The sequence below is a fragment of the Anguilla rostrata genome, chromosome 3 (genome assembly GCF_018555375.3).
Source record: "Anguilla rostrata isolate EN2019 chromosome 3, ASM1855537v3, whole genome shotgun sequence".
Classification (NCBI taxonomy): Eukaryota; Metazoa; Chordata; class Actinopteri; order Anguilliformes; family Anguillidae; genus Anguilla; species Anguilla rostrata.
The window spans coordinates 12,830,850-12,842,903 of record NC_057935.1 but is presented as its reverse complement, the minus strand read 5'-3'; the positions used below and the strand labels follow the sequence as shown (position 1 = coordinate 12,842,903).

The following is a 12,054-nucleotide window of genomic DNA, read 5'->3' as shown; positions in this document are numbered from 1 at the left end:
GTGTTTGTGTGTATGTCTGTGTTTAGATATACCTGTGTATTTTTTCTCCCTGAAACCTTTCAGACAGATGCTATAATCGAGTGTGTGCTCCTGGAAAGTGTTTTTATTCATGGGCAAATATTGCTCAAAGCAGGCAATTTGCTTTGATTTAGGCAGATGGCAGTCCTATATTAGCAATGTACCAAATGTAAAAAACGTGCATTTTTACTGGAAGAAGATACATTGCCTTCAGCTCAGCTGTCTGTATATGTAAAAAGGAGTGAACATTAAGGCTTTTATCTGTTAGGGCTGGCGCCTTTATTTTCTCACTTGCAGAACATAAAGGAAATCTAGTGCTTGCAATGTATGAATGTTAAGAATTCTCCTGAAGCTGAATGTATGTGAGTACACTTCATGACATGTTCAAATTTGTGCCTTTTCCCTTGTGCCTGCAGTTCATCAGCCGCTCAACCGCTGTGGAAATTGTCAACAGCTCCAAAGTCCTGCACCTGGAGACCCAGATGCTTCTGGATGGGAAGCTACTGGTACAATGAGCTTCTCTTTCTTTCTTTTTCTTTTCTTTCTTTCTTTTGTACTTTCTTTCTTTCTCCCACAATCTTTCTCCTCTCATACTCCCTCTTTCAATTTAGCTCTCAGCCCTCCATCTCCCTCTCCCTTACTCATCCTGCTCTCTCTCTCTCTGATTGGACAAAGGGGTCATGTGATGTGATTGTTTCTGTTGCAATGAGCACTACTTCACATCAGTAGCACGGGGGTTCCTGCTTTGTCAGCCCCTGCTAGGCACGCTCTGCTCCTACAGTGAGTCAGTCAGGGCGGCAGTAATATCAACTCCTCACTTGCTGAGGGTGCTGCTAATAAAATGAGCATGAAGTCTGTGTGTATGAGTACATGAGTATGTGTAATGTGTGTGTGTTACTCCCTATTATTTTTATACAGTCTATGGTTACTCCCTTTTAGAAACTGGACCCTCCTGAGGAGGAAGCTCTACTTTCTACCCTCAGCAGCCTGAACACCGAGCTGCAGAAACTGACAGACATTCACTGGATCTGTCCCAGCATGCACTGCGCAGAGGAGGTGAGCTCACGTGTGTCCTGTGTCTGTAATGTGGGTGCGTGCTTGTGCATTCTCTTGCGCACGCGCGTTTGTGTTTGTGCACAGGCACGCAAGTATATGTGTATGTGTGCGTCTTCACATGCATCCAAGCGTGTGCGAAGTGAGCGTCGCTTTATTGCGGGCTGGAGGAAGAGTACGCCGTTGCTCACCTCTCTGTCTCTCCCCTCCGCCAGGACACGCCCAGGACCAGCAGCAAGAGCAGCAGCATGAAGCTGAAGATCATCCCCAAAACGAAGAAGGACAGAGAGAAGCTGCACAAGCAGAAGTCCAACAGCTCCCTGTCAGGTAAAGCGCCTGTCGGCCTGATGCTGGGGGATGTTCGGGGACGTCCAATAGATTCCTCGGTTTAGAGCGGCAGAGAGGTGTATTCTGCCACCGTGGGAAAACCCAGCTGAAACAACTTAAGTTTCAAGTTTTTAAAATGGCGTACGGGAGCTGAAACAGCTGCTAGCTTGTCTTAGTCTTCGTGTCATATTGGATGGAATTTCTATATGGGCAGGTCCAGAAATATTGGCTCCCATAATAAAAATGATAATAAAAAGGCTGTATAAAATATACAACACAGGAAATGAGCTATGTATGCTAAAAATGGGGAAATTATATTTTCAATTTTAATACAATTTAGTGAAAAAGTTTTGATTTTAACAAGTAATTTTCTTTCCCAAATAGGTTTTAAAATTATTGCTGTCCTGTTATCAGTATTTTGTGCCTTCTCCCTTGCGCAGTTGTGAGTCGTCATTTTTTCTGTCCCCCTCAGGAACCTGGGATATCAAAGGAGGGTCATGTGATGCAGCAGATACCGCTGGGAATTGAGTGCATGAGGGCGGAGTGCTGAGCCCCCACCCTGGAGAGAGGGGTGGAGAGTTGGGGGCGTGGTCTTCCCTTAGGCTGGGTGGATCTACTGGAGCAACATGGCCGCCCTTCCCACTTCAAAAGGTCTGGCGGGAAGATGGCGCAGAGGGCGGCTTTGCGTCCGAATCTTGAATCTTCTGTTAACTCTTCCTGCCTGAAAAGGTGTCAAACGCCATCAACTCAAAACTGCCTGTTGTGAAAGGAGGGCTTTGTCTGAGCCAAGCTTCCCGTCCCTGAATAATGCCACACGCTTGCCTGGAACACTTTCATCTTTTTATTCCTTTCCTTCGATTTTATTTTTCTTGACTTTGCCAGCCAACTTAAGTAGTATTTTTTTTTTCTTGTGAAACCTAGACTTACAGATCTAAAGGTGAAAGCCCGCTTTTGCCTACCCACCACCATTGCCACAAGAACAAACAATGAACAAAAACAAAATGGCTGTCTCTCTCCATTGGCGTAGGGACCTTCTAAGAGAGGCAGTATAAATGTCTGTATAAAAGAACTTCTTTAGGAATGCAGTTGTGGCTAAATTAGACCCATATTATATGTGAAAAATGGCCAGTTACATATTAATGCCTCTATGCCAGTGTCCTGCATGCCTTCCACACTTGCTGTGTGTGTGTGTGTGTGTGTGCGCGCGCGCGTGTGAAAACTCTTCTTTCGATAGCCAGTGTGGTGTTCTTGTATAACTAACAGTTGTGTGACAGTTTGCGCTTTATTTTCTCAAAGCTGTAGTTATGTTTGTGCCAAGTTTGTACTGAGTGCAGCAGTTTAAGATGTTGGAAGAATGTGCGTCATACATTTCAGAGAAGATTATATTGCCTTGCACTTTAAACCTGAAACACGGACTTAAAAGTGTGGGTTGTAAAACTTCTGAGTTGTTTACGTTACGGCAACCTCACATATTTATGTCGAATCAACAAATGATATTTAGTACAAAATAAATGAATGTTGAAATGCCAACGCTGTACACAGATGTTTAACTATTCAGGTTTGTTTTATTTTTATTTAATGGTGGTTTTGATGAATCATGCATAGTTGTCAATAATTTGAATTTTGCCAACAGCATTGATAAAGTAATATTTATGTAATGTACCAGTATTTATTTTGTGAATATAGAATTTTGATGTGGCTACCCAGAATCCTGTGTAGTCAAGATGTATGATGAACAATATACAGAATAAGTTGGGGAGGGGGGGAGGGGGGGAGGGGGGAATTTAAAAAAAATAAAAGTAATGATGTAATGGTCATGAGCCAAAGGGACAGTGAAACTCAACGCTGCTTTCAAAAAATAACCGATTATGTCTGTAAAATATGTTCCGAGCAACGACGTTCCCTTCAGAATGAGAAAGATGGCTGCCGCCGCAGCTCTCCAGGATTTTATGTGGCACGAGTTTGTTTAAAAAGTATTAAATGATAATATTCGTCATTTTAAGCTGTATTGTGAAGTAAATTGAGGTCCAATGTTTGAAGAAAAAAAAAAATCATTTTGTGAAATTCAATCAAAGCTGTTGTAAGTGGTATTTGCTCAGTTGGGGTGGGGGGGGGGGGGGGGGGGAGATAATGCTTCTTTTTACTTTTGCTCATAACCCCAGTTATTGACCAATGTGAGTTGTGTCAATAGAGCACAACAGAAATTCATCCCTTTGGGGGAGCGTGCTGTCAGGACCACTGAAGTAAATTCATTTCGCCTGAGGACTAATAGATTGTACCATACTAGATACCAGAGCCATAAAGCATTTAAGCATTTTTGCAAATAAGTTTAAAGGGTACGGGAGACATTTAATTTATCATGCGTGATTATTCATCTTGGAAGATTTGTTTACTGTAGTCGGTGAAATTCATTTTATTTATACATAGTGCCATCTGTCAGTTACCTAAATTTATTACCAAGAAGGTCCGCGTACCTCTCCCTGGCTACTAATCTAGAGCATATTCCCAGGAGTGTTAACATCAACATGAAGCAAAAAATAAAGTATTATCATTGCTGTTTGAATTGTGTGGCTATGTGTGTGTGTGGCATATAATTGCTATTGTTAAGTTTCAATGGATTTTACAGGATTTGACAGTAAGTACTGGAAAGTTTTTTTTCAATATGACCAGTCCAATCAGATATAGATGATAATGTGAATATAAATGCACTCACTTGTGAAATTAAGGGAGGAGATTGTTTGTTATGGGTGTGTCTGAATCAAGTGTGCAATTCCATTATTCAAAATTGTCTTACAGTGTTGCACATCTGAGGTGATGTTCTATGGCGCTGGTGGTTGCCTAAATTAGTTATGTCTTTCAGTCTGGTTATTAAAATGGTTGCATGCCCTATATTCTCTCTCTAAATGGCTGCCGTTAAGGTCTCTGTAGACGTGACAAGACAGACTTCTGTTTGTTTAAACATTCCGGTTTCTTCTTTGGGAACACGTTTCTCATTCAGGTGCACGTTTGGCAGGTAAGCAGCCGGCTACCCCGTGAAATTTGGGGTAACAGAAAATTTATCTAAATCACCTATGTGTACCTATACAGACAGCACCAGCCAGAGGCGAAGGCACTTCTCTCCATCACGGTTCAAGCTCCAATAGCACCATCTTGTGACACCATTCAACATGACAAGAGCTAGCGCTAAGTAGGCCTGTTCCTCATTAGAGAGCCTGCAAATTAGTCTTGACCCCTGCCCCTCTCTGTCTTAAGTTTCTGGAAAGGCAGGTCACACTTAGTTACACCCAACGTTATATAATAAATCAGTGGCTTGAATTTCCAATGCCAATTGGGAACAGCATCAGGTAATAGTACCCAAGATTATGTGAGAGCAAAGCTTGGCAAAAAGAAATAAAAAATTTAAACGCATCACGCATGAAAATTAAAAAAATCGTGATGACAGCATGGCAATTTGTCTTTTTTTAAATTTATTTTTTGATAAGAAAACCAAAACATTTTATTTAACAGTAATAAGAAATAACATATGACAACAAAACAGATATATTGCATGTTGGCTTAACCTAAGACTTCATAAACAAGTGTTTTCTTTCAAATTTGCAGGAAAATATTTCTTGCCATTTATGCACGTGGGCATTAATGTCTAGACTTCACATCATACCAAAACAGTGATTTTCACAGCTCTGGTGTTGTAGCACTTGAACTTCAAGCCATAGTCCGCACTAAGTTATACCTGCTAACAATCTGGATCATATACAGCAGAATCTCAGAGGTGTAAACCATATCCATTCATTTGACTTGTGGTCAACTGAATGGACATGAAACCAAAAGCAGCCTAGACAAGGACTCATTATGAAGCTCCTTGTCACTGATATGAAGATTAAAAGGAAACAAGCCACACATCACTGAATAAAACTGATGGCAGTGCATTAGATAAAAGGGCATGTCTAAGCACCGTTGCTAAAAAAAATAGGCCTTAGTATGTGAACATCAAGAGTGTCTGACATAAAAAGGGGCAAAATAAAAAAAGGAGGAGTAGCCTATTAAAAAATATGGCTACTGCAAAGTAAGAATAATTCTAATGAAGAATTTGATTGTTATGACTGCAGTATTTTACCCCACAAAATGTTTACAAACATTTTTCAAATGACTGCATTCATATCTCTGAGGTTTTTCTGTGATATTCTCTGGGAGTTGGTACAAAGTGTGACAAAGTGTTCTGTCCTCAAATACAACATTTTGTTCTGCTGCAGCAAAATTCTCTGGCGATTTTAATATGTGAGTAAATAAACAAAAAAGGGGGGAACCTTGGCGGTACATCTAGCTATGTGTAGATGCACATGATCACAATAAATGACTATTTGAAGTTTAAATGATAATTTCAATAAGAATACCTAATAGTCTGGCTGTTAAGGAGACTGCCCCCTACTGGGGAGGAGTGGTTTCACTGGTGGGGGGTGGGAGGTCCTCCTCCTCGTCGGATTCGCTGATGTCGTCGTCGGAAATGTCCCAGTCGGGCCTCGTCTCCTCTGTTCCCACGGCGTCGTCCTCCTGGGCCTCGGGCTGCGGCTCCGCCTTGAAGCGGGGGTCTTCCAGCCGCCCCCACGCCACGGCGTCGGCCTTCCGCAGGACCACCTCCACCTTGGACGGCACCATGGTCACGGAGCTCTGGGCCACGTCCACCACCTGAGGGGAGGGGGGCGGACAAGTGAAAAAGGTCACTCGGACCAGGTCTCCAGGACACGCGTTACAACGAAATGAATGAAAAGTTCATAAAAATCTATCCAGGCAGAAACGAATGACTGTAAAACCTAACATGACTAAACAAGACAAATTTTTGGAGGCAAAGAGGAAAAATTGACGAGGCTACAAAAAGTTTAAAGAAATTGGTCCTTAGATGAGTTCTAATGGATTGAACAGTTTCTGTCGCCCTGATCTTATCTTGAAGGCTACACCAGAGCCTGGGTACCTCTACAGGAAATCTCTTTTAGTTTGAGTTGAGGGGCTGGAAGAATGATTACTGTCGTTCTTTCATGGTTACAAGGAGGTAGAGAGAAGGGGAGAGCGAGGTTTAGGGATGAAGACTTACCCCCCAGAGATGGAAGTCTCTGTGGAAAACCTTGTTGTTGTCAAACTGGATGTGCGTCGTCAGCTACAAGCAATATAGAGGAAAGAGAGAAAAGGAGAACAACTGAGACGGTTTCACAAGAGAGTGCAACTCATACAAACTCACACAAAGCATTTCAAAGCACATGTGGCCTATCCACACTGGTGCCACAACCCTTTCCAAGGAAGACAGACCTCAGATCAGTCCTTTGACAAGGCAGTAACCTAGTATAGTACAGTAACAGCTATAGAATTTGGTTGATTTCTCAGGTGGGCCACTGCCTTGTACACTAAGCAGGGTGATTGAGGTATAACCCTTCAGTAAATTGTGGGGGTTTTTTTTAAGTTGACAATCATGGAGTCTGATAAATGCATAAAATGAAAAATGTAATGGGCTCACAGAGCGAACCTGAATATCACCATGACACCAATCAGAGGTCAGCTGAGAATAACGACGAGCATGTGTGCCATAGAGAGGGCGACCCGTGTGTCAGTGATGATGTCATTGATGATGTCACTCACCACAGTGCGATTGGTCTCCACATATGAATGCTCGGGGATGGAGTTCTTGGCGTAGACTGTGACCACCACCTGCGTGCCAGTCTGGTGCCAGTCGTGCCTGCAGGCCACGTTCTTCTTGTCCTGAAGTCAGTGAGGACATTGAGTTCAGCATCATTCCATACAACAAGAGCAGGGACCCACAGCCCTGGTCCTGGAGAATCATTGCGACTATGTAATCAACAGCTCTAACTGAACACACTGATCAAAGCAGTTAACTCACCTGGTTTTTGGGTATTACATGGGTATTTATCTTAAGGTGAAAACAAAAGCTAACAGATCCCGTGGCTCTATGGGGTAGGCTACCCCATGCATGAGAGCTTTCATTTACACACCACAGCTCCTTGAAACATACAAATAATCAGTGCTGTGGTAGTCCTGGCTTTAAAAAGTTTACAGTTTGATCAAATGCTTGCCTGTAACCCATAGCATTAGATTAGAGGTGGCATACCAGATAAAGTTCTAAAACAACACTGTCTGCTCTATGAGGTCAGGTGACCAGACGTGTAGTCAGTAACAGTAATGCGTGTCATCTGACCCTGGCCTGTGTTCCCTGGGACATGCCACAGGGCCCATTGCTCAACACCTGGCCGAGCTGCAGGTGTGCGCGGCGGTGGACTGGGGCGCACAGGCATGCGCGGGCGCGCGGCGGTCATACCTGCTTGGGGATCCAGCGATGTTTGCCCGTGGTGCAGCCTTTCTGGTCCAGGAAGGCGTTGAAGTCCAGGGTCTGTATGTGGCAGCAGTTCCAGTACTTATATCTGGAAGGTTTATGTATGTCAGAAAAGTGCCGTGACATTAATTAGATCACATTCTACACTCCTACTGGAGCCAAGCAGTGTTATCTCGAATTGAGCAGAGCTGAAAGCGGTGTGTATGTAAGTCTCACTTTAATTCCGCCATGTTTATTCACTTTAAATGTGGAGGGAAAAGCAGGATGCAGCTGCCACTGCATTTAAACACTGCCTCTGTGTTCAAACCTTACCACTATTATAGAGCCATTGCTTTCACACCAGTATTACATTACTGGATCTTGACATTTCATTCCAGTGCACATATCACATATTTTTACAGTTACATGTTTTATTGCTTTTGCACCACAGGGTTTTTTTTGCCTAATACTGCCATGTTTCACACCTGTCTAAATACAGTGCACCTTTTTATTGTATGTACTACTGCATGTTTTGAGTTTGTGCCATTGGTGTCTGGATTTCTGCAGGCCTGACCATTATTTAAAGTGCAAATCCTAACGGAAAAATAAAGCTATTGGCTTTTCAGCTGCAGAATGAAGGAGGAGGAAGGGAAAGCGGGAAGGGGAGAGAGAGGGAGGGGAAGGAGGAGGAAGGGAGGGAGCAGGGGAAAGGAGAGCTGGAGGTGGTGAGCTCACCCTTCGTGAAATACGGGAGCCCCCGGGTGGTAGGCACAGGTCTCCAGGTCCGTCTCAGCGCCCTGGTACATCTGAGGTCAAAGGTAACACACAGCCACAGATTGAGCTATCCATCTCACAAAGAGGCACAACAGCGATAAACCTGAGGCCCAAAACAAGCTCTTTAATGGGGAGAACACAACAAGGTGGCCAGACCTGGATCAACTACTTACATCATCAGGAAAATTTCTGCAGATTACTGATATTTCAGAATAAAATTCTTCTTCCAAATGATTGTAGATTTCAATTATTAAGAGGTCTTGCTGAAAATGGCCAGGGATCTGTAGGAGTGTTTTCTCATTTTTCCAGCATCTGAAGTGTTAATGAATTTCAAATGTGCATCTGACCCAGGTCAGTGATGCCCACAGGCGCTGTAAGGGACCAGGTTGTTCCTGATTCGTATACACAGTCCTTTCACAAGATTTACAGGCTGCTTCCAAACTGCATCGTAGGCAAAACACAGGCAATGCAATCACTCTGGTGGCCAGCAGAGGGAGATAAATCGATACTCCTACTGAAAGCCTTTAAAAGGTTCTATCTGGTCAAAGACACACTAATTACCGCTGAGCTCAAAGTGATTTTTAGACATGCCGGCGGATAAATAAGTAATGATTTTCTCAGGCTGCTCAAGGACCAGTTATATACTTCCAGTTTACAAATAAGCTGGAATCTGGCTTTGCTCAGGGCTGTGCTGGGGAAATCAAAAGATTGTTTGGAATTTGACATTAAGTGACCCCACAAATAAAAAATAAAAAGATTTAAAACACTTTGAAGCTGCCTTACTGGGACACGCACAACACAAAATGCAAATTCACACACGCAACTGCGCACACCTACCGTTTTGCACCCTGCGTTCTTGCACCTTGTTCCTGGCATGACAGCCTGACTCTCTACAGGGGGAGACACGTAAGTCAGGGGGTGAGAAAGCGTTACCCTGGAATTGGGCAGACTTGTGACACGTTAAAGCGTCGGCCTTGTCAGGGTTACAGTAGTGTGAGATTATGGCACACGGATCATGAGATACTGATAACAGGATGTCTCTTCTCATAGAGCTCTAGAGCGGCAGGCTCAGTGCTGAGGAAGTACTGCTACGTGAGAGGACTGGTCAACGACCTCACTCAGTGAGGTCATGCAGGCACGCTGTTCAGTCCCATGCACCATTTTCACGGTCCAGATGCGGCGTCGGCAGAGATAATGTGGGCGGATCACAAAGCCGTGTTTAGTGTGTGGGGAGGTGTCGGATAATGGACAATGTGCTGCTGGACTGCAGCAATGTGTCTAAAGAGGTGGGAGAGAGTGTCAGCACGAAATGCTACAGTTTATGGAGGTACAGAGTGCGTAATGCAATATTTTGTGCAGGTACAGTACTATAATGTTTGGTAAAGGCAAAGAATGTGGAATATATTTGTTAGAGGTACAGAACAATATTTGGAGGTAGACAGTCTGGAATATAATGTTTAAAGCAGGTAAAGAGTATGAAATACAATGTTTGATGGGTAGGATGTGAATAATTTTATGGGTCAAGGTGGGATAATTATCAGAGTAGAGACTGTGAATATATGTTGAGTGGAATATTGTTTTGAGGTAGAATGTGAGAGATTAATGAGTGAGACGTGGTATATAATGATAGAAGAGGTGATATATTGTTTGATGGAGGAGAGTGGATTTTGTTTGATGGAGGTACAGTCAGTCAGCAGGTCTTCACCTTTCTTCTTCTCCTCTTCCTTGTTGCTGATATCCAGCTTCTCCAGCACCTGGGCCAGCGAGGGGGACACCTTCACCGGAAGCTTGGACTTGGGCTCATCTGGGCTGCACACAGGGAGACAACACCGTCAGAGTGCACGCCACCTCCACCTCTCTCACATGGTGTGGCAAAGGTAAATACTATCACTCTCACCAATCACACAAACACTTTTACACCAACATGAATGAATGCAAACACACACACGAACAGGTAGACCTTCTCTCTCAAAGACAGACACGCACAAATTCACAAGACACAAAACATGCAGTGGGCACATCTCTTAAACACTAAACATACTCAGAGGTAAGACCGATGTCTGCACGAGGTGCGTTAAACCGCCTGCATCAAGTGCAGCAAGAACACAACCCTACCCTAACTGCTCTGGAATGAGAGGCATCATTAAGCTTTGGATAAAGCGCATTCATCGTCCATTTACCATTACCACAAATACATGCAACATCTTTAGACAGACACACACATACGGTACACACACATGTAAACCCACTCTCGGTCACTCACTCACTCACTCAGACACACACGCACACACACACACAGTACCTGGGCCTCTCCTTCTCCAGGGCCTCTGCAGATTTGGGGCCCCGGTAGATGATCTCCTGCCCCCCGTGAGACTGCACGTCCCCCTTCTCTGAAGTCACCTCCGGGCGCAAGGGCTCCTCGGGCTTCTTGTTGCTATGCCGACCCCGGGTGCAGCCCTGGCGTGAGCGAGGCCCAGAGAGAAGCAGAGGGCGGGGGAAACATGGGGGTCAAAGGTCAATAGTCTGCTCACAAAGCATTATGGGAAAACCTGCATGTAAATGGAGATTTTACTGTGCCGCGTATGGGCAAATCAATGATCCTCACCCCAGTCATGGAGAGCCTGCTGGTTATTGTTTTCACGATAAAAGCAGCAAACCCATTCAGGCCCAAGAAATCAGGTCCAGTGAGTTAACCGTGCAATCAACTTTTAATCGTTCAATCAAGTGCTGAGTACAAATAACAACAAATACCAGCAGTTCCTGTAGCTCTACAGGTTGAGAGGATCACTCCACTGAATTTAAGAAGACATGTCATGCTTTGCGACTATGTATTGTAACAAAGATACTATGCGAGCTGGCACTGTTTCTACACTTTGTATTAAGAGGGGTGAGTCTGTATCACTGAGTCAAAAGATGCACCTGTAACATGGATCTCAACAAGTTTAATATGCCAGCCAGACCTCCATAAGTGAGTCAGAAAGTAACACCATCTCCCTCGTGATAGAAAGCCTCTGGCAAAACGGTGCCATGGTAACACATTAAAAAATGAAGCAGAAGACTTAACCCATTGCACTGCATTATTTCTGGGAGCTATCGTACACTGATGTGGTACTTTAGCAAACGGTAACTCTTGGTTACCTGGATTGAGAGAAATTCTGAGAAGTCTGTGGTCCTCTTCTTGCAGCATGACCAACCCTGGAGGACACAGATATTGATTAGCATTGGCTAAATAATCAATAGGGTGTGTGCACGCATGCATGTGTGAAAGGTTAGCCTGTGACAATAATCAGGACTCTCTTTTCTTTTAAATATTGTATACATTTGAGCTTTTGCCAATGATCATTTGTGTGAGGTTTGTGTGTTTGTGTGTTCATGTGGGGTTTAGGGTTTGTGCATTTGTGTGTTCCGGTGTGGTAATGGATTTGTGGGGTTGTGCATTCGTGTGTGGTTATGGGTTTGTGGGTTTGTGTGTTCATGTGGGGTTTTGGGTTTGTGCATTTGTGTGTTGTGTGTATGTGGGTTGTGTTCATGTGGTATGGTTTGTGTGTGGTTGTGTGGTTTGTCGTGTG

General features: G+C 43.9%; 2 protein-coding genes across 5 annotated transcripts in view; one reads left to right on the top strand and one right to left on the bottom strand.

The window, feature by feature from the left end:
- Positions 1-3,961, top strand: part of si:dkey-172j4.3 (diacylglycerol kinase delta) — a 70,871-nt gene extending 66,910 nt beyond the window's left edge. For all 4 annotated transcript variants that reach the window (XM_064326303.1, XM_064326302.1, XM_064326304.1 and 1 more), the window contains 4 exons: positions 435-524; positions 958-1,074; positions 1,287-1,398; positions 1,871-3,961. In XM_064326303.1, coding sequence (XP_064182373.1) covers positions 435-524; positions 958-1,074; positions 1,287-1,398; positions 1,871-1,926 — 375 coding nt within the window. In that variant the 3' untranslated portion in view covers positions 1,927-3,961. The remainder of the gene's footprint in view (positions 1-434; positions 525-957; positions 1,075-1,286; positions 1,399-1,870) is intronic.
- An 887-nt stretch (positions 3,962-4,848) lies between these two features.
- On the bottom strand, positions 4,849-11,707 carry zgc:92429 (uncharacterized protein LOC445063 homolog). Its single transcript, XM_064325231.1, has 9 exons — positions 11,624-11,707; positions 10,788-10,942; positions 10,191-10,294; positions 9,323-9,375; positions 8,447-8,517; positions 7,718-7,820; positions 7,024-7,143; positions 6,485-6,547; positions 4,849-6,081 (listed from the first exon to the last, which is right to left on the bottom strand). The coding sequence occupies exons 1-9, from the start codon at positions 11,705-11,707 to the stop codon at positions 5,821-5,823; spliced, it is 1,014 nt and encodes a 337-aa protein (XP_064181301.1). The 3' UTR covers positions 4,849-5,820.
- Positions 11,708-12,054: the final 347 nt, after the last annotated feature.

Coding starts and splice junctions, on each gene's coding strand:
- zgc:92429 (XM_064325231.1), bottom strand. CDS start 11,707: ATGCTAATCAATATCTGTGTCCTCCAGGGTTGGTCATGCTGCAAGAAG. Junction 8,518..9,322: donor AGAACGCAGGGTGCAAAACG/GTAGGTGTGCGC, acceptor CTTTGACCTCAG/ATGTACCAGGGCGCTGAGAC. Junction 6,082..6,484: donor GAGACTTCCATCTCTGGGGG/GTAAGTCTTCAT, acceptor CCCTCCCCTCAG/GTGGTGGACGTGGCCCAGAG.